The 22,840-nt window shown below is 39.5% G+C and overlaps 1 protein-coding gene across 1 annotated transcript in view; it reads right to left on the minus strand.

Annotated features, from left to right (window-relative positions):
* LOC139709946 (laminin subunit alpha-5-like) overlaps window positions 1-22,840 on the minus strand; it is a gene marked incomplete at its 3' end in the record, with an annotated part of 126,050 nt that overhangs the window by 19,144 nt on the left and 84,066 nt on the right. Inside the window, 14 exon segments of the mRNA XM_071621897.1 lie at window positions 1,025-1,132; window positions 2,248-2,426; window positions 2,938-3,112; window positions 3,588-3,706; window positions 4,630-4,774; window positions 6,235-6,365; window positions 7,121-7,276; window positions 12,050-12,204; window positions 12,880-13,065; window positions 13,693-13,776; window positions 14,363-14,479; window positions 19,879-19,969; window positions 20,870-21,008; window positions 22,043-22,200. Coding sequence (XP_071477998.1) covers window positions 1,025-1,132; window positions 2,248-2,426; window positions 2,938-3,112; window positions 3,588-3,706; window positions 4,630-4,774; window positions 6,235-6,365; window positions 7,121-7,276; window positions 12,050-12,204; window positions 12,880-13,065; window positions 13,693-13,776; window positions 14,363-14,479; window positions 19,879-19,969; window positions 20,870-21,008; window positions 22,043-22,200 — 1,943 coding nt within the window.

Here is a 22,840-nt window from a genome sequence, read left to right on the forward strand (position 1 = left end):
CTAGCAAACGGGAGACTCCATTTTGATGTGTACGAAGCTCGAAGTTCCTAGGTTTCTAGATGCTCTCTGGTGCTATCTAAGGCTTCTGTTTTTTTCAACATACGATAGCAATAAGTAAGAAATCCTTTCCAACGGGAGACACAGAGCCAGGGCGGGAGAAATTAAATCTCAAGCGGGAGAACGGGAGATTTTGCAAAAATGGGTTTTCGGCGGGAGATCTCCCGTATAAAAACGGGAGAGTTGGAGTCTCTGCTATTGCACACAACCATCTTATCCCCTTCAGTGCTTTGAGTGTTGATTGGTACAGAAAACCCCACAGTATTGAAAATGACAAACCTTATTCTGCACAATGGGTAGCAATGAGATCCATCAAAGTGGGTAGCATGCAGTAACCATCATTTTTTTATTTTTATTTTCATTTTTTTTTTATGGTGGGGGGGGGGGGGAAGCTACTGTTTGTGGGTGTTGCTGATTTTTTTTACACCTACAGCTGTATCAAGTCTGGGATGAATAGTGTTGTTTATAAAATTTAAAAAAAAAAAAAATCATGGGGATATATATACTTTGGTGGGACCCCACCCGAGTCTCTGGGGTCTGGCTTCAAAAAGTCATTGACCTATTGCTTTTCCCTTCTACTCTCTCACTCTCACCTTGAGTCACATGTTTCAACTTTCTGCGTACATGTACAGATACATTATCACTGTCAACCTTGCTTATGTCGAATCTATTTGGCCTGACAAAATAAGATACGACTTAAAGAAAAACTGACAAAATAAGATACGACTTAAAGAAAATTTGACTTATGTGGGATTAGAATCGATCGAATATATTTAAGAGAAGAGGACGGGGAAAAAACGTTTGACTGAGGCGATTATTTGACTTATGGAAGGTTAAGTTAAGCAAGGTTGACTGTATATCAATGACTGTTTTATTCTGTACATCACTCTATGATGAAATTCTAATTCACATTGATTTTATTTTTTTTTTGGGGGGGGGGGGGGTGGGGGATAAACTTGAAACTTACGGGAACCGATTGCTCGGGATGTTGACGAGCCCGCCAAAATACATCAGGTTGTTGGTTGTAAGTGTGGTCTCAGATCCAGGCGAGCTGAACGACTCGATGTTTTCAGTCCTGAATTGCCATGCAAAGGAGCAAGGGGTAATATGCAGCAGTGGTATAATCAGTGGTATGATGAAAGAAAAGATACAGTATGTGTGTATATACACATATATACATGTACATTCACAAAGTATATACATACATACTTACATACGTTCATACTGAACATGCTGCATATGCCATATATTGGATGTTTCACATATGGCATGTAATATTTCCGGTTTACGTAACCTGTGCAGGTCAGCATTCTTTATAATTTCAAATCTCAAAGTACAGCATTGAACAACATACACACCTCTAAACACTCAACAATATACCCACATATGATTTCCACTTTAGGCAACATATTTACCAAGTTTGATTTCTCAAGATTCTTGTTTCTTTTCGGTTCAGATCATCAAAGTTTACTTACAATTCCTAGAGTGACTTAACTTGCTACTGTGGAGTACAGCAATTCAGTATCATTCACTCATTTTCAGGGTTCAAAATTAGCCATCCTGTGTTGAAAACAAAACTTACAAACAAGCATTCAGAATTTGAGATCAGAGTTCGTATTTTCTCATGTGGTTGAATTCAACAAACATCACCCAACATGTGAAATTCCTGAAAACAAAAAACCCCGCAAAATATCTACTGTAAAAGTGGAAATATTCTGGGTGATGAAATTTTTGCGGATGTTGCGCAACCAGAAACTAGCACAAAAATAAAAGTATGTGAATATTTTTGCTTGTCATAATGTTCCAGTAGTTAATGTCTTGAATGCGAGGAATTAAAAACCAGAGAAACTCATCTTATCCAGCCGAGCGCGAAAAAATTACCTGAACTATATCCAATTTTACAGTAACTCTTGCATGGTGGGGGGTGGGGTTAGTGTCTGAGTGGTGTGGAATACTCTTAAAGTGGATATTTCGCGAGACTAATTTTTTTGCACTTGGCTGGGTGAGAAGAGTTTCACATGTTTTTTATTCCGCGGAATCAAGACACCAACCAATGAAACATATGGCATGGACATATTTTCACGTGCTTTTATTTTCGCGCTATTTTCTGGTTGCGCGAAATGCTCAAAAATTTCAACACCGAAAAAATTTCCACTTTTACAGTATGCAGCCTACATCGTAGGTACTCACGTTCCTTCTTGGGTGACCGCAAACTGCACAGCGGTTTCAAGCCTGCGGAAGACGGTGATCTGGGTCCACTGGTTGTTGTTGTAGGTGTACTGGGTCTGGCGGGAGACGGAACCGGAGCCCAAGTCGTACTCGAAGTGGACGTGACCCCCGCGCAGCTCGATAAAGATGACCTCATCATTCTACACAACGGATAACAGTTTGTAAAACGTGATCATTCGGAGTTATTGCACAAGAAAAGAAAGAATCGGAGAGGTTTATCTTTGGCATATCAGGTTGCAATCTTTGAGACCCAATAGTAGCTTGTTCTGAACCTTGTAATTTGCAGCAGTGTCCACTGGTTATGGATCTGACATTCTTACCCACAGATGTTATAGACGCGAGAGCAGTATGGTCACACGGGGCCATCATACCAATGATACTCAAGCAACTGCTTGGACTGTGTGTCCGTATCACTGTGATTCACGTCTAGTAGTAGGGTACTGCGATGCCTTCGAACAAAGCAAATCACTTCCATTTTTTTTTCATTGACTTCTGGGTTTTATTCTCTCTCTTTTAAACTTCATGAACATTTTTGTCTTCTTCTTTAACTTACTATTATCATGGCATATATTACCATTTAATTACAAAAATACATATAAGTGTATTGTTAGGCATAGTGAAAACTGTAACTTCATCACTAGAGATACGTACAGCACTGCCAGCCAGGAAAATGAGTCCGTTGGGCTGGAAGGTCTTAAAGGTGATCTGGATTTGGTTGCCGGACGTCATCTCTTTGCTTCCTTGGGGCACGACGGCGTAGCCCGTTCCGTCGAACATGACCCCGCGGCCGGAGGGATCCACCGTGGCTGCGAGGTCACTCACGTTCCTGGTGGGAAGAAAGATGCACAGAGGTTGGGAGAAGTTTCGAGGGCTGGACGGGCAGAAGCTCACGATGGAACAGGCTTCCATCTCTTTCTTCTGCTTGCAGAAACAAGCAGAAACACGCAGCACCATATTTCTGGATACACCCACATCCAGACAACAGATACACCCACTTTCTCACTTGGACATGCCCACATGCACATAACAGACATACAAATATCCTCCCTTGGACACATCTATACATCCACACCGCAGACACACCCACTTTCATGTCACTCACCAATACATCCCATGACATATACAGGGCGCTTAAACCCACATATTTCCAAAAAACTTGTAGACAAACAAGGTTTAGCAGCCATCTCACGGCCACACCCACTTTTACACTAACATCCACACCAATAGGCCAGCTTGAACAATATATGTCGTGAGCAACAAATCAGGTTTGTCAAAAAGTTTCTCTGGAGTCTCCGCCTCACCTCATGATGCCCTCATTGACGCTGGTGGCATTGACAAAATTCCAGAGACCCAGCGGGGTGTCGCCAAACTGGAATTCGTCGAGGCCGCCGACAAAGGTGCGGGGCAGCCCGGCTGGAAGCTGTTTTTAAGACAACGGGAAGACGAAAGGATCAGCATCAATAAATGTCACCAAAAAGACTGAGGATTCACTTTGCTGCCCTCAGACAATTAGCGGGCAAACACTGCCCACCTCAGAAATCAATGCAACAGTTTGCTCAACTTATTAACCCGTTGAGGATGAGTCCTGACAATACTCGGGCAAGTGTCTATGGGAAATGCGTGTTGTAGCAAAATCAAACCGTCCTTAATGGGTTAAGCACGAGTAGACTCACTCAAGTACATTTAATTAAAATGGCCGCAAGTAATGCCAGTAAAGTCAGACTTGTCTATAGCTGCCACCCAAGGGAGCCAAACAATGGCCATTGGAGAAAGATGACTGCTATAGACAGGTCCTTCAAATGGCTTCCCTCCCTTGGGATTTTTTTGTGGCCTTATCAAGGCAGGTGGCGGGCAAAGTAAGGTGGTCGCTATGAAAATTGTACATGCATACAAAAATACGGCCAACAGCTGTCAAGCTCCCTCCACTGGACTAGGCAACAAGGATGAGGTGTTTCGACATGGGGTACTACTCCTGCTGCCAGAGGGCTTGAACCCTAGACCTCAATGTTAGGAGCCTGCAGTCCTATCTACTTAACTACAACAACCCTTCAGTAACAAACTTCATCAAACATTTCCCTACCATATGACAACACAGCCTTCTGAGTATCATACAACCTACATTCCACAATGTATCTTCAGCATTTCTATCAACCTTTTATGTGTCCAACTGTGACATCCCATAACTTTCTTTTTGTGTTTGGTTCTGATTTTGCTTATTTCAGTGAAAAGTCTGACATCCTGAGTTTCTCATAAAAAAATCATCATCGCAGTACAACATTGGGATGAACCCCCTCCCCCCCCCCCAAAAAAAAAAAATGCGTCCATCAGCATCACCATGGTTACCTGTGCACTGTCAGGGGCGCCTCCCATGTACATGATGGAGTCAGGCGAAAGGTCTAGGATGTTGAATTCTCCGGAGGAGGTTGCCTCTCCGCTCACATCTCCCGAGCTCTCTGATTTGACTGTCACTGTGGCGTACTTCCCGTACCTGGAAAGTAGAGCACCAACCAACCAGCCAACCAACATTTTAATAACAGTAAATCCTCAAATATAATCTTCGCCATTTTGCTTTTGACAAAGATTCTGCTAGATTAAAAGCTCATTCCCTTATTTGACTCATTTGACTCCATTGGCTCGCCACTATATAAGCAGTTTTCAGCAGCGTTTTTTTTTTGCTACAAATATAATCTTCAAAAATTTCTTCAGGGATGACAATTTCTCGATTAAAAAAAAATGAGATGCAAACCTTGAAGTGATATATTAATATGTTAACCAATAAAAATCTTTAAAATGGTGCATATCTAAATGTGCACATAAAAGTCTATACACTGTGAATGTTGAATTAAAAAAAGAAAAATAATAAAACATAAAAATTGCAAAGGAACTAGCATTAACAAACATGAGGTAATTGAATGAGTTTACTTTGGATGCATGGTAAGAGTTTCTGGTACTGTGAGCATGATTTATGTCATGGCGTCAAGAGGAATAAATCCTTGCCATGAGAGAAGAAATACTTCTGACAACAATCACTCTGCATTTCATGCAAATCACATCGTATTAGAGTGCCATGAGTGAAGGCGAAGGAGTTGGGAATACAGGTAAATGGCCACACTTCTTCTGAAATGCGAACAGTGAAGCCTGCGATGCCGGCACGTTTTTAAAATAGTTCAATTGTGCATGTCCTGTCATTGGCTCCTTATTAACTTTATGTTTTCACACTCCACAAGCAGGGGCAGCAAGACCAGGAGGTCATTGGTTCAAGTTCAACCCTAGTGTGAATGCCCATGATTTTTATCATGATGGCTACGAGTAATGAACTGCTAGGAGTCTTCAAGAAATTCCTTGGCACAGGCAAGTCAGATTCTGTAAACCATTGTGAGAAGCGCCCTCTGAATTGGGACAGCATGGTGACTACAGAATTATGGGATACATTCGACAGAAGTGTAGATGGCATTAAGATTGCTTTTGCCTCGTTAGTATAAAATGATGCACAGGACAGAGTGGAGCTGTGAGAATTATGGACGTGTGAGTTTAACTTTGGAACCCTTTGGTTTTTAGACCGTTTCCAAAGTTAAACGAGAGCATCCAATTCTCACTGATCCACAAAACAGGCCTGTGCATCATTTGTTTTATATAATAGGGTTCGTAAAGACATGAAAGTCAACCCTTTTCCCTCATCACGCATTCGGTACACCTACAATACTATACAAGGCTGTAGCCATGTATTCGGATTTTACCAGATGCATGGCTCAGTATGGATCAGTAAAAATCAATGCATAATTGACTAATCAGACTGCAGAGATTCTAAAGTCCATTTTATAAACAGCAATGTACAGTGATTCTTTTTCCAACACTTCTCGCCATACACCCTCTCCAAAATTGTCATCCACATTTTGACCTCTGAAGCGAGGCGTAACGGAAAGAGACCCCAAAAACCAGACGACTCACCTCTCAACCTCGACAAAGCGCCAATTCCCGTCCGCCACGTTGGCGGCGACGTCCACAGTAGTCACCCCGTCGCCGAGGTCGTAGATCATCTTCAGGTTCTTGTTCTCCAGCGTCAGGGCCATGAAATCATCCTGAAACGTGGTGGGAAAACAAGGAGTTTTCGAAGATAGGCTTCAGTATCAAACTTCCCAAGGATTTGAGGCGTGCTTGTGAAATCACTACTGACAGATCATCTTGCTTGAAACAAAATATATGTTCCATTATTTTTCCCGCCAACCCTCTCAGATTTCAAGCATGGTTAAGTTTCCTCTTCAAACTTGAAATGCTGGAATATCTTCTGTTCACTGAATCCAGTGGTTTTTTTAGCTCATTCTGATCTTCTTTCACTTAATATGCGAGGCAGAAAATATTGCAAGGCTTTTGCCATGGTAAATGTAGGCTGAAGAAGAACAAGAGCAAAAACTAGCTCAGTAGCAGCCTTTTACACCCTGTGTGTGCTCTGAGTACTGTTTGGTACAGAAAGCCCCACAGTGTTGTATACACACTGTTCAAAGAACCCTGGCACACATAGGATTAATAACTTTTCTGTGGAAGGATTTCACGTTGATAGATAACCTACCACAAATCAGTAGTCTAGCGGATATGATGCCTGTCCGGCAACCACGAGGTCATTGGTTCAAGTTCAACCCTAGTGTGAATGCCCATGATTTTTATCATGATGGCTACGAGTAATACATTGAATAATCAATGTTTCGGTACATCAATACAGGGAAATAAACAGAACTGGACACAAGAATCATTGATTTGAAGAAGACAGCTGGATGGATGCGGTATGTATGTGTGTGTGTGTGTGTGTGTGTGTGAGGAGTTGGCTGGAAAGACTCACGTCAGCACTGGGACCTCCGACGAAGTAGAGCAGGCCGTCGTTGGCTTGGGTGGTGAAGTAGAAGGAGAAGGAGGAGATCGGGGAGGACTCAGCCACGGTTTCGGGCGTCTTCAGCTCCACGTAGCTGTCAGGGCCGAACTTGGCGGCCACCTTGATCTGCAGGGGATGGACGTCATCGAGAAGGAGAGAGATTAGAATTTCGACACATCTAGTCACTTGAAACTCTCTGACACTGATGGGCGAACATCATGAGTATGTATAAACAAGATGGGTTAGCAGGCTCACATCCATGCAGAATTACTATTATAATTTCAATCAGCTGTATCAAACAAACTTGGTCGTCAAAAACGGGGGGAAAATGTACGGAGCGTGGTATGAAATTGTTAAAGCATATGTCAGCACATTACAATTGCACCTCAGAGTTTAAACAATACCTTTGGTGGGAAAAGTCAAACTCATAATGTTAAATTGCATCTTTGCAAGTTGTAGACACTTATACACAGGTATGTTTGAATTTCAGTGACAAAATACCCTCTGTCTCTTTATACACCCGTGTATCAAACACGTCAAATGTAGTTGTAGCTGGCTCTCTTAGAAGACTTTGCAATCTCATGAAAACTCTCATCAAAACATTCCCTTATCCCTTTAAGTGCATGTCGGTGGGTTAGCTCCGACAAGGTTGGGACGACTGCAACGCCAGAGCGATCTGAGTAAAGTTCTCGTGGCTGCGTTAAATTGCACAATCTCGCCACGGGTATAATGTAAGGTGCAACACACAGAATACATCCATGATATGCAAGGTCAAAAGAAACACAAGGCAGCACAACATCAAGATCATGAATGTCATGTAATAATACCAGGGCCCCGTTTTATCAAAAGATAAAATCGATTTTAAATTTTCTTACCACACAGGCTGCCATAGACTTACAGTTGAAATCAACTATAAAATCAATTTTTACTCTTCATAAAACAGGGCCCTGGTATGTTTTTAACAACAGTCGGGCGAATTTCACACAGCACTGCAATGCATGCAAATCACTCATTTCTGCTGTTGGCATGTGCTCAAACTTGACTGGCATTTTACATTTTACATTTTTAAAGACAGAACTTAATTTGTAAATAATACTTGCTTACCACATTCTTACTCTGTCATACAAAAAAAAAGAATTGTAAGTTAAAACACAGCAAGAGGTAACATGCATGCAGTGTGATGTAGCCGCCTAAAATAATAATGGTTTTTTAAAGATATCAAGGATTTCTGCAAAGAGCTTGAAGTGGTGTTAAATGTAAATACATGTTATCAAAACTTTCTGCACGTCTAAAGAAATGTCTAGAGAATGCCTACAGAATGCCAAATTCTTCGTGAGCAGGACAGTGTAGCATCACGCTGAACTTAGCATAGCGCATTGTCTTGGTTTACATCATTACTGAGCATTTGAGAGAGAGAGTAACGGCTGTAGGCAGATATTTACAATTGTATTACCTCCACACATTTACGTACATGCTTGCATAGCTTTCTTGCTGTTGTATTAAATTGTAAGGACAGTGCTTGTTTTGCTTAATGTTTGTTTGTTTGTTGTTTTTTTGTTGTTTTTTTTTGGGGGGGAGGAGGTTGCTTTTTTTCCTTCTTTTTCATTGTTTCTTTGGCACAAGTAGGGTTTATGCACAGTCATTTTTCAGCATTCCAGATGAAATTTTGCCTGTTTGGCAGCTTTTTAAAAAGAAAAGAATGTTCATTGACCTAGCAATAAGCTTATTCAAACTTTCAGCATTAAAGCTCTTGATCGTAAGAATTCCTTCCTCTAACAAAGCTTCTGTTTTACCTTCTTCTGGTATCAAAGTAGTACCCAGCAATTTTCCATTGCTCAGTCAAGACTAGATACAATCATAACAATTCAACCATTTTTCTATATACTTGCCATTTAAAGCATTGTAGCAAAAAACTAGAAATGTCGCTATCTCAAATTTTTCTCTCAAAGGTCTATAGTACATCTTGACAATGTGAGATGATATACAGTTTCACACAATTGGCAAAATATTGAAATGGCATGTTTGAAAATTTGACGGCACAAACCCAAATGAGTTGAGTGTTTTATACATTTGTTGAACCCGGATTCATTTAGATGGCTAAATTGATTCGGAATGCACATGTTAGGAAATTTGAGAATTTTCACTGAACCTTTGAACTTTGCCCTCTGACCCAATGGCCAACAACCTTCTTCAAGTAATGAAAACTAGTTATGACTGGTAACATCCAATTTTCAAAACATGTTTCAGCTATTTCAAAAATATCGGAAAAAGTGAAACATTTTGGAACACTTTCGCTTGGTCTTTGACCCCATGGCCCAAATATTTCCTTTCCCTACAGTATTTTTTTCTGGTAATACATGTATACCGGTACATTGAGTTTCATGAAAATTGCAGACAAATGGGGGGAAATAAAGAAATTTTAAAGTATTTAACTTTGACCCTCTCCTTTGAGCCTTAGCGTGTCCACCCTAAAGGTGACAGGCACGACTTTGTCCGCCTGTATATATAAGTTTAACTTGGATATGTCAAACGGTTGTTAAGTTACACAGTCCACAGAATCAATTACAGAAGGGAAGATGGACAGACAACCCAGAAAAGTGTGCATAAAAAGTGAAAATGATGGAATTTGCGCAGAATGTCAAGATGTACGTTTTGTTGGTGTGTTTTTGCAGGCAGTGTGCTGTGCAATGAAATGGAAAGTAAAAAAAGTGATATGACACCAGATTCACATCAGCAAACTTACACATTTAGCACAATTTTTTTTTCTTTTTTTTCTGTCTTCTTCGCACTACGTACAAAACGGTCTAAAACTATTGAATGGGATCATGTCCATATGCGGGGAAGGCGTACAGGCGGTTCCTTAACAAGGGCCATTATTCTTGAAAAATATGAGAAAGGTTATGCTGGCCGAGGGCAGCACTGCAAGTTTGACTGGAGCTGGATTAAAAACTGGAAACAATCCTGTTTATGCTCTGAGCTGAATGATTCCTACACTACAAATCTATCTATGATTATCATTTATTTCATTTTTTTTTTCATAGAGAAAGCATTCTTGGTTTGCCATACCAAGGAAATTCAATTTGCTTGGCACACTTTCACCAGAAATGCAGCGTTGTTACTCCTTTTTTTCTTGGCTATAATTAAACTTTATCAGAGTTAGAAAGTTTCTAAATTTTACTGATTTGTGGTCACTAGAGTCATGGTTCACTACGGAAAGGCTTCAATATGCTGGTCACATGATGGAAAGTGAAGAAATCTTCAACAAAAAATACCCCTGGATAAAGACAGAACATGACCTGAGTGTATATGCAGCCAAAACCGGGGTAAGTTTGTCCCCTGAGCTATCCCGTAATGCATTTGAAACGCTGCTCTGCGAACAACACCTAGGGATTGGCGATACCAAGAATTCTCCACTGAAGTACATGGCAATGAGGATAAAGTGCGTTGCCAAGGGACACTACTGCCAGGCCGGACCTCGAGCCTCATCATGTACATGATGGTAAGCCCCCAGTCTTATCAGTTAACATAGTCTGAACCGCTTTGTCACGACAAATCTCTCGCATTGCAGACAACATTCAACCACTGAAATCATACTTTGCTTCCATTCATCTAAAGTACTGTCGTGTGTACTTTCCGCAGTGCTTTGTAAGCATTTTCTTTAAAAGGGTACTTTCATCAACAGAAAGCGAATCAAATCCATGTCATCAATTGTTCCTCAATAAAGTTCATTGAAAGTACGTGACTGTGCACTATAAAAACTCACTATATGTCTCACAGAAAAAATTCAGAGTTTCCAATTTGATGATGGTAACATAAATCATAGAGGACTTACAGGGATAAGCTGATAAACTTCTACTTTCGAAATGGAATTTAATTCTTATAAAACTAGAAAAAGATACAAGAACTTAGACATTATTTGGGTTTTTGGTGCATCATCACCTTTTGAAAGCTATAAACTCTGCACTCATAGAAAAAAAAAAAAAGAAAAAAAAAATGTGTTCGGCTGGTTCAAGTGTTCATCTCAGACTCCAGTGTGTTCTATCGCATCGCAAAACTAATGTCCCTATAAGAAAGATTGCTGTGCGTTAGACAAGCAAAGCCATTATAAATGTTGCTGTATGTTAACCACAGGCAGAAAAAAAAAGACATAAAATCAAAATACATTGTGCAGAAAGTTGGTTCATTCGAAGGTTTATCAACTAGAAATTTATATTGGTTTCACTTTCTCGAGACTTGGAAAAAAAAGGAGAATTTGAAATTTGAGAAAGTATTGGCTCAATCTCCTTTGTCCATACAAAAATGTATGTTGTAGCAACCAAATAAAATGAGCCCTACCTACAGCTGAAGTCAAGTCATAAGAAAAAAAGAAGGCAATGCAAACGCCTTTAGCAATATACATGAAGAATAAGGAGCTCTATCTCACTGGCCAAGGGTCATCACTAGATGGCAGCAAACAAGACTAGCATCACCACTAAGGAGCAGGGGGGCACTATCACACTTACAACCTTCTGGTATTTGATGAGCAATCTACTTGCTGATGACAGTAATATCTGGCATTTACTGCCGCCAAGAGCAAAATGGGTCGTATCTCCCACTTTGTTCGCTTGCTACCCGGCTTTGAAATACATTGGAAAATGATACTAGTGCAGAGTGAATTATTATTTTTCTTTTAAGGGCAAGAAAGAAAAGGCAATTCATAAAGCTATAATCAGCGAAGGCCTACTGGATCAGATCAACTCTGTGATGAAAACGGGGGAAATTGTCAAAGACTTGTTCGAGGGGCGCCGCTTTCCATTCTGGCACCGGGTTTGATGTCCCGAGGGGATGGGGACGTTTTTTGTGGGAGAATATAGGGGCGGGGGGAGAGGGGGGTTTCTCTGAATGGACATGATCCCTTACTCCATTCGCCAGGGAACGTGCTTCGGCAATCTTTTTCTGGATCTCCTGCAGGTTGTACTTGATGCCGACCGAAATGTTGTATATCTCGACGTGTTTCCCCGTCATCTCCTCTTTCAGTGTCGGTATCCTCACTTCAAAGTCGCGCAGGTTCTCCACTGGAGGGTTTTGAAGTCCCATGGGTCAAGAGCATCCGAGATGGAGAGAAAGACATATGAATAGATGGATGAATGGATGGATAGAAAGATGGATAGATACAATGTAGATAGATGGATAGATACATCAATGAACACAAGGAATGATAAATGAAAAAGAGATGGAGGAGTGAAAGAGGAGTGAAAGAAAGAGATGACAGAAAAAGAGGAAGGGACAGAGGCAGAGAGAAGAAAAGATTTCAATGTCACTTCACAAGACTACCTAGACATCTCCTGACCATAAGTCAATGTGCATGTTTCTTCAAAAATTTGTCTTAATCAGAAGTTTTCGCACTGCACGTTTGCAAAAAAATTTTCGGACATCTCAGCATTTGAACAAATTCTATATGAACATGTAGCTGACTAATATTCACTTATACTAAAAGAAAGTACATGTAGATAAACAAAGTTTATGGACCCATTTTATAAAACAAATAATGCACAGGTTTAAGTTTTTGATGCTACTGGAGATGTAGCTCACTCTTGAGTATTCACAATGTTGTGCAATGTTGCAAATACCCTTGAGTGCTCTGCATCTCAACAAATGCACTCTCACCTTTGCATCGTTGGCATACTGGTATACCAGGCAAGGATTGCAAACAGCACAAACACACACAGTCTGAAACTGAGACTACTCACCGCTGACTTGTCCCTCGGAGATCATTTCCTCCGCCTCCCTGATCTTGTCGTCGAGGCCGTTCAGATCGGCCTTGATGTCGCCAGCGCGGTCAACAATGCCCAGGGCCGTGTCGCGGGCATCCCGCGCAATCGCCTCGGCGTTCATGGCCGTGTTTGCCGCCCCCTCGGCCTGGTTGCGGAGGTAAGCTGCACAGGAGAATGCGCAATGTGTGTCACACATGTTGTTCTCATACAATGCCGGTAACAACGTAGCTGAGCTGGTCAAGCAAGTGCAGCTACATGTTTTACAAAAGCAATTGCTGTAATTCCTTTTGCATTTCCTACAAGTACAATTGTACCACAAGTATGAACAGGTCTCTATTGTCACTTTGACTACACTACATACTACTTCTTTCATTACCACAGCAGCAAACTTTTACTAATAGTACTGCAACGACAATGACTACTACTACTACTACTACTACTACCACTACTTTCACTACTTCCACTACTACCACTTGCACTGCCACTACAATTACAACTCAGGATTCTACTATTCCTACTTTTGTGGCCACTCTCCCTACTAGGACCAAGACGACCATTGTTGAAATAAACACCACCATTTCTACCTAGACACCTACCCTTACATCTCACAATGATCTATGCTCCCGACCGACCGAGATTGACCCACAATATTTCAAAGTGAGGATGAAAATCTTCATTGCAAAATAGAGACCATTGAACCAAGGTGTAAATGGCAGCTACTTGTAACTTGCATCTTTGAAAAACAAAAAAGGATAAATATCTGAAGAGTCTCTTGAAAGGCAAACTCACCGACATCACAATTTTCTCCACTGAATCCGACATGGCAGTCGGCATCGTTCGCATCACACTCGGTGACGATGTCACAACCGTCGCCTGCAGAAACAATGAGCATAAGACAGCATTATTTCTCATCGTTCTGGTGTAACCCTTTCTGTGTGTGCTATGCTATGGGTTTTTTTCTGCACCAACCAGTACTCAAAAACACTCAAAGGCTTAACCCATGAAGTCCTGGGGTAATCATGCCTTAGGAATCATCATCTCATCTACATCTAAATTGGCAACTCTGAATATTACTTCGCATCCATAATGGGGAAAGGTCAGATAGAACTGGCAAAATTCATTATGTTTGCACAAAGTGGTGAACAAAATACAAAGTTTGACAACTGAAACAAACACATTAACTTTTAACTTCTATATGTGTTGTCAATTCAAATATTATTTTTGAAATTGTGCAATACATATCTTTTTAAGAATATTTCTGCAACCAAAATGAATGACACGATATGAACATAACAAGGCTCAAACACAAGATAATTTTTTATCTTGTGTAATCATGGCAACTTAATAGTTACAACAAACATCACTAAAATCATTACCATCATCATGTTCTTCGTCACCATGGTGATATAACGGTTACTACCACCACCATCATCATCATAATCTTCATCACCATAGTTACCTGTTGGAATGCCAGCAATGCCCCTCTCGATCTCGGCCAGTCCATCTTCACCATTGTCCAGATTTTGTCGCACCCGGTCTACATGTGCCTCCACCTCGGTCAGCTGATCCCGGAGACCTAGGTTACGAGGTGTATAAAGTTTGACAAAGAGTAAGTTTAAGTAATTTGCATGACTACATGAACTTTGATGATGGAGTTGACTGTACTGAACCGTAGGGGGTGTAAAGACGACGTCTGCAACTGTAAAATCAACCCTTACAGCATTTTTCAGCATGTGCACAGGTTTTTAGGAGTTTGAAGTCGATCAAAAGGCTTGAACCAGCAATCTCAAGATTGAGAATTCATGGTCTCATCCACAGAGCTACACCAGCTTCCTAACACATTAAACATTATTCTCATGATATTGATTCTTTATTTTCATCTGTTATGAACCATTCTACTTTCTGGGAAAGGATGACAATGAACTAGTTGTTAAACATGATTGTAACCTGGGCTTTGATATACAAGAACCACATCTAAACATGATAACACAAACTCTCTTCTAAATGGTACTGCAAGGTCATGACAAATTTCAAACAAGAAGGACGCATCATCCTTTTCCAAGAAGCAAGGTTAGCTCTTTTCCACCTTGAGGAAGATTAGACGGTGCAATTTGCTCCAGAATGTAATACTTTGGCATGCTATTTATCTTTGCCAAAAAATTAGTAAGAAGACTAGAAATGTCGCTATGGCGACTGGTATGCCTCCGCCATAATGCATGATTCTCCTAATGGGTCTATAGTATGTGTGGACAATGCGTGATTACATTTTCACAAAATTGGCAAAATATCAAAATGACATGTTTGTCACGAATGTATTGAATGTTTACCTTCCTTGACCTACACGTGTATGTTTAATTGGATGAATTGGAGGAGAGCATGTATTTGGGGATTTAAGAACTTTAACTTGACTTTGACCCTTTCATAAGTTTATGCACCGAGTAATTTTCAAGGTATGGAGAAAAAGTGCAATTTCCGTATTGAACAGTAAATTGTTATCATTTTCATCTGGCCTTTGATTTATAAGAGAATCACTGTCAGGCAGAACATACATAAACATGTACTAAGTTTCAAGATAACTTGAGCCACTTCCGAGATATGGAGAAAGAAGTAAGTTCAGCACTTTCACTTTGACCATTTGACCTTTGACCTTCCTGGCAAAAAAAAAAAAAATCCCAGATAATTTCTATTGGGTTATACATGCATACATCAAGTTAAACAAAATAATCCTGCTGGCATTGCATAAATATAAGGAAAATAGTAAAGTTTTGAAGTATTGCCTTGACCTTTGACCCCTGACCTTTGACCCAATGAACCCTGAATTCCCTAGATAACCACTGCCAGTCAGTACATGCATATATACTGTTTCATGAAGATACCTTGAACAATTTCCAAGATACAGAGAAAAAAGTAAAATTTTAACACTTTACTTGACCTTTTGACCTTTGACCTTTTGACCTCATGACCCCAAACTTTCACCAGAGAATCTTAATTGGGTAATACATGTATACACTAAGTTTCAAGAAAATATCTTTACGCATTGCATAGATATGGGGGAAATAGTGAAATTTTAATCATTTGACCTTGACCTTTTGACCTTTGACCTTGAGCATGTGCACCCAAAAGTTGATAGGCACAACTTCACCCCCTAATACACATACATGCCAAGTTTCATTAGGATACCTCAAAAGGTTTTGGTAGTTACCCTGTCCACAAAATTCATTACGGACGGACGGAAGGACGGACGGAAGGACGGACGGACGGACGGACGGACGGAAGGACGGACGGACGGACGGACAACCCGAAAACATAATGCCTCCGGCACCACTTCGTGGCGGAGGCATAAAAAGAGAAAAAATCAAAAAATGGGTAATTATACAGCTTGAAATTTACAACATAATTTTGCCAGATTCTCTTAATCTAAGTTTTCATGACTGAATAAAAAAATATGGCATTCAAATGGTATTCTTGGGAATTTTACCCCCCCCCAAAAAAAAAAGAAACAAAAACAAAAAGCAATACAAGTATCAAAATGGGACAAAGCCAACATTATACATACATGTATGCCTAAATATTATATATTATACTAAATAATATACACTGTAAATATTTCATTGTAATGAACAATTTACTGGGACCAAGCCAATATTATGTATGTGTACAATGTAGTATATCTTAAAACTATATACAAATATTTCAGTGAAATGAAGAATTGTGCATATAAATTAGAAAAAAAAAAGAGAAAAAGGTTTTACGATTTTGCCATTTCCTTTTTCATTTTGAGGTCAATGTAATTTATGTATCTGTGCAAATGGATACGCCACTCTGCAAAATCTGATGGAGGATACATCTTGGTCTGGAAATCACAAAGTCATAATTCAATATACATGCGCATCGCATTTACCAAGTACCATGCAAATATACATGTATACAGTATTGTACGCAATTATAATCATGCCTACACTGGCAGAAAGATGCATGCATTGTGATATCTGAAATATTTTGTCTCCTGAGGTCAGAACATTGCCTTTTAGATATTAGTACGTGCAAGAGGATGAGCTGGATTAATATCATTAGTCATATATAGCAAAGAACATAATCAATAGCATTTAACAGTAATAATGACAACAACAATATTAATGCAATTTCTATGATTGAATGCTCAAGGTGTTTTATAAAATTACTTTGACAAGAAATGAAAAAGAAAATGCTTTCATACGAGCATTTTTTGGTGGAATACTTGGACCAAAATCCAACCTGAAACATGCAGTGTACATGTACAATTAACGTACAATGGATCACTTTGGACCCCACAGTGGACACTAATTCGGTGTTCGCTTGCTTGCTTGGAACGATAATAATGAGGTGCATGTGTAGTAATTGAAATATGAGAAACTAATCTAGCCAACAAAATAATCAGTATGTATGAAAGTTCAAACAGGATCCAAACATTTGTTGAAGCCAGAGTACACAAATGTGCAACCTTTAAAATCATATCCATAAGACCTGCACCTTCCATATATCTTTGGGTGACAGAGTCTTATAATTCCACAAGAGACTAATAGTCATTACATAATCCATACTGGATGTTGCTATGTTGAGTATCATTTAAAGGACAAGTTCACCTTCATAAACATAAGGATTGAGAAAATGCAACAATATTAGTAGAACACATCAGTGAAAGTTTAAGGAAAATTGGACAATCGATGTAAAAGTTATGAATTTTTAAAATTTTTGTGTTGGAACCGCTGGATGAGGAGACTACTACAGCTTGTGAGTCATATGCGTACAACAGTATAAAGAAAATGTAAAAGAAAATTCAACATATTTTCACTTATTTCGTATAACAAAAGAGCTCTTGACTTGCCTCTTTCTAAAGGCAGGGGGAATAATATTACCCATAACATTTGTCGGTAACGAGTCAGGGGAATGTGTACTTTTTTCAAAAGATGGCATCTTGTGAAATTCTCTTTATATTTTCCTTATATTGTTGTACGCATGTGACATCTACGTTATTAATACACTGGAGTAGTCTTCTCATCCAGCGGTTACTGCACAAAAACTTCAAAAATTCATAACTTTTGAACGGATTGTCTGATTTTCCTCAAACTTTCAATGATGTGTTCTACTAATATTGCTACATTCTCTCAATCCTTATGTTTATGAAGGTGAACTTGTCCTTTAAGGAATGCAACTTGGAAAAAAAAAAAAATCTTGACTAAGAGATAATACAAACACCAATATTGAAAGCAAATAATGTCTCTGGTATCTTGTGGAAAGAGACATACAGTTTGTATATGGTACCTGACAAAATAAAAAGGTTCTGCTCATGAATAATGCAAACTTAACAGGAACACCGCAACCGCACACATATTATTAGTAATAGATGCATTAAACAATGTACCGCATGTGAAGTGTTAGTCAAAGTCCAGCTATGAAATTGCTGCCATGCCATGCAGAGAGAACACCACTGAAATATCTCATTGGTGCATGAATTTTAGATTAGAACTGCTGAGAAGAGACTATGACATCGAAATCATAAACAGTGTCGTCATGGAAACCACATCACGGGCTGGGTTAGGAGAAGAGGATGACGAAGTGTGATATAAGATGGTCAAGGTTCGGAGGTCACCAACTTACTCATACTCTGATTAAACAGGGAAGCTGCGTGGGGTACACCCAGTACGGATCGAGGAAGGGCGGGGCGGGAATAGGGAGGCGGAGAAGGAGCGGTTTGACATTTAAAAGAAGCATTTTCAAATACAACATGGTCTAGCTAATCACTTTTTTTGCTGGTTAGTGAACTGCATTACATCATTAAAGCAACACACCTTAATATTCAGTATGCATACAAAGTATACCTTAATATTCAGTATGCATACAAAGTATAAATGTATTTAAAGGGGAAGGCTAGTAACTGATCAGTGGGAATCAGTGGAAATGCTGGGAGATGATTGTTCCAATCCTTATGGGATTCATTCAAGAGTTCATTGTATATCTATTGTCGTGTGAAAATGATTTGCTTCAGAACGGTCTCATATTCAAGTAATGTGCAGATTAATGCTCCGTCACTGACCAGGGACGCTAACCTGGAAGCATTAAACTGCACATTACTTGAATATGAGACCATTCTGAAGCAAATCATTTTCACACAACAATAGATATACAATGAACTCTTGAATGAATCCCATAAGGATTGGAACAATCATCTCCCAGCATTTCCACTGATTCCCACTGATCAGTTACTAGCCTCCCCCTTTAAGAGCCACAAGCAGGATTGCAAATCTGCATGTCTAAAATCTCATCTACATTTTATGTGTTTAGTCAGAAAGTGAAAATCACTTGTGCCATATGAACTCTGAAAAACCCTCTTCCTTCTGTTGGGGAAACTTGCACTGAAAGCTGCAAATGTTCCTCTACGCTTCATGAACACGGGTCATGCTGTAGTGTGCTATTATATCTGTATATAAGACTAATCTACACAAGCTATACAAACATATGCAACTATCTACTCAGCACTGTTCTCCTACATGTTGCAGATAATAAAAGCTATTGTACAGTCATGGGGCATACAGCAAGCAGCACAAAGCATACACTGTACATATCACTTGCAGATGTATACAAGTACATGGGATAAGCATCGAATTACATGTTAAGATAAATTTTCCAAACATATGAATGACATTGCATAAGCTCCCTTTAGCCCTGAGCTTACCGATGTACATTAAAGAAAAATTCATAAAGACTTGGATCTTTACCCGTTAAAAAACACAAAAACAGACTTGAAACAGCATTTTTGCTCTCTACAAGGTCTTAGTGAGATGTGTTTACAATGCTACCTCAAAAGCCAAATGGTATAAGAAACTTGTGCAACTATTTTGAAAAACAAAAGTAAAAAAAAAAAAAGCATCTTTCTTTTCTTTCTACATTCCTAGCTGAGGACAGTGGGAATGCAAGATGTCTGCCTGCGTGTCATACCTTCCACGCCATCTCCAGCGTCAGCCGCCTTGCGGAGCAGCTTCCTGCTTCGTTTCTTGGACTCCTGGGGACGGTTTCCGAAGCTGCCAGCCTGTATTGTTAACAAAAAAAAACAAAAAAACGGGGGAAGAAGAAGAACCAATGAAAATAAAAGGAACATCAAACAAGCATGCAGAAATTTAGGATTTGTTTCTGTGCTTACACGGTAATCATGCTATTCACAGCAAAGTATCTTTTAGCCATCACTTCTAATGAGGATCCAACCGCACATTTCGTCTTGCGTAAGAAAAATTCAGTAGTTTTCTGTCACACACTCACACTATGTACACTGTATTATGGAAATATGATGAATTGCTTTCACACATCTTCCTTGACTTACTATTACTTACTTTACTATATAAATTACAGTAACAATAACAACAATACCATTTTTTAATTCTTTTTTTTTTTGTAAAAAACAGGTTGCAAGTTTGAACAGTAATTCACAAGGAGAATGTTAACCCATTGTGGTCCCATGATTTGTAGTTTTTATCTTACGGCTTCCATGGACTGCTAATGCACAGTGCAGTGCTGCTGCCTTTGTGCAACATTTTCTTCCATAAGAACCAAAAATTACATTTACAAATTTTTCAATAACCCAGTACAAAAGTGCTGGGAAAAAAAAAAAAAATAATTTGACAAAATGGCTGACTTCTATTTGGTACCCCAGGGTACCGAAATTGGCATAAAACACAATTGGCTACTGTAAAACGAGGAATATTCATGTGCATTTTAATTTCGCGAATTTCGCGAGCGCCAAGATTCGCAAAAATAAAATGCACACGAAAGTTCTTGTCTACACTGTATGCATTGCACGCCAGTGGCAATTCGCAAAAATTCATGCCACAAAAGAGGCCGTCAGCTTCGCGAATATATCATGTTTTACAATATTAGCCAACGTTAGGTGGTCTGGGGTCAAGAGATCAAAGTGATCAGGGGGAAAGCAACTTACTCCAGCTAGAGCCTCTTCACTGGCATTCATGGCGGCTCTGGCTGCGAGCTCCGCCTCGTCGATCGCCTGGACGATGTTGTCGTAGGCATTGACTGCCTTGAGGGCGTTCTCCGACAGGTTACGGGTGCTGTCAAACAGCCTAGGGGGCGGGCATTAGGAGACAAGAAGGGGAGACACAGCAATAATCATCTTTTCTGTTGTTGGGATATAAACCCCTTTAATCCCAACTAGGCCTAGGAAGTCCCTCCTTCCCCCCCCCCCCACCACCACCACCAAAAAAAAAAATCACATTGCCTCACAAATTTTAGTGATCAAATTTCATGACTATTTTCTGTAATGTTTCATGCATATTTTGATACCTCATTTGTGTGGACTTATCCATGTTTATGTCAGATTACAGTTACTGATCACAAATCATGCAAAATGATCAAATTTTTCATTTGCCTGTGTATCATCCTACAGCAAGAAGAATCAACACCATCTCTTATTATCATTTAAATATTATTAATGCTTACATACAGTTGTATGTTATGAATGCAGTGTCTAGTTGGTATAACGAGGACATTCATGTACATGAGAATAAAAACAAAAAATACAAAAGAATAAAAATGCCACATTTTTTCTGTTACTTCTTCATTAGAATTCACCTTGTTATGCACATGATACAAGTAAATTTCATAATCCATGGTATGCAAAGTAAACGAAACAAAGTAAGTTGTACAGCTATAAGTCGTATTTGTCCAGTTTCAATCAATATTCAAGCCATTTTTTAATATCATACATGTACAGCAGAATTTAATCTTTTTAACAAAACTGAAGAAATTACACAATATATAATAGAACAAATGATTAAAAAAACCCCAAACAAACAAGGATGTTGAAAAAAAATCTAAATTTCATTCTGCACATGTAATTCTTTCAATATGCTACTGTAAAAGTGGATATTTTCGCACAACTTATTTTTCTCGCTCGGCTCGGTAAGAAGAGTTTCGCGTGCTATTAATTCTGTGGAATCAAGGCAGTAAGTACGGGAACATATGGCAAGCAAAAATATTCACATGCTTCTATTTTCGCGCCAGTTTCTGGTTGTGCGAAATGCACAAAAATTTCAACACCGCGAAAAATGTCCACTTTTACAGTATTTTCTGAAATATATGGGGGTGCGTGACTTACTCATCAAGTTCTTTGGCTTGCTTCGTGAGATTGTTGGCATGGGCGGAAGCACTGGCCACCATTTCCTCCAGGGGTGGATTCTCCTCAAGGTAAGCGTCAATAACGGGGGTGAGCTTGTTGATAGCTGCCTGCAACTTGGATCCGTTGACCGAGGTGGCCTGTTTCGAAAATTGAAAATCACAATGTTAAGAACATCAGAACATTCTGCTAGGATTGAAAGCTCTGGCCCTTTTGACTCCAAGTCATTATTTCCTTGGATATGTTGACATTCGATATCAGATGATAATTACTACACCTGTTCTATTTGAATGAAGTACAGTTAAGCATTGATGTCATTTTGTTTTTAGACAGGACCAGTCATGACAGTGCCATCTGCTTATTTGATACTGTATACGCCATGTATTTAGTGAGTCGAAATTTTCGTGAATCAAGACTACGCACGTGAGTGGTTAACTTCGCGATCGTGGCGTACTGTACTGAACAGAGAAATGTATGTGTGGGCGTCACATTCATATTGGAATCAGAGTCATTATTTTTATATGTCTTTAATTTCGCGAATAGCACCTGACTCGCGAAATTTGCGAAAATAAAAACCTCACGAAATATTAGGCGTATACAGTAATTTCACAACTAGATTCTGACACTGCACTGTCACTGACATAGAGCAAATAATAGAATGGGGGAAATCACACAACCCTGGGGTGTCCAAACACTCGGGGTCTTGACGTTATGTAACCCATTGCAGCCCGTCAATAATGAAGCTGTGTAAGATCAGAGCAGGTTTGGGTGATACACTGA

This window comes from Diadema antillarum, unplaced genomic scaffold (genome assembly GCF_040938485.1).
Source record: "Diadema antillarum isolate AM-2024a unplaced genomic scaffold, OU_Dant_1.0 seq00001482_RagTag, whole genome shotgun sequence".
NCBI classification, from domain to species: domain Eukaryota; kingdom Metazoa; phylum Echinodermata; class Echinoidea; order Diadematoida; family Diadematidae; genus Diadema; species Diadema antillarum.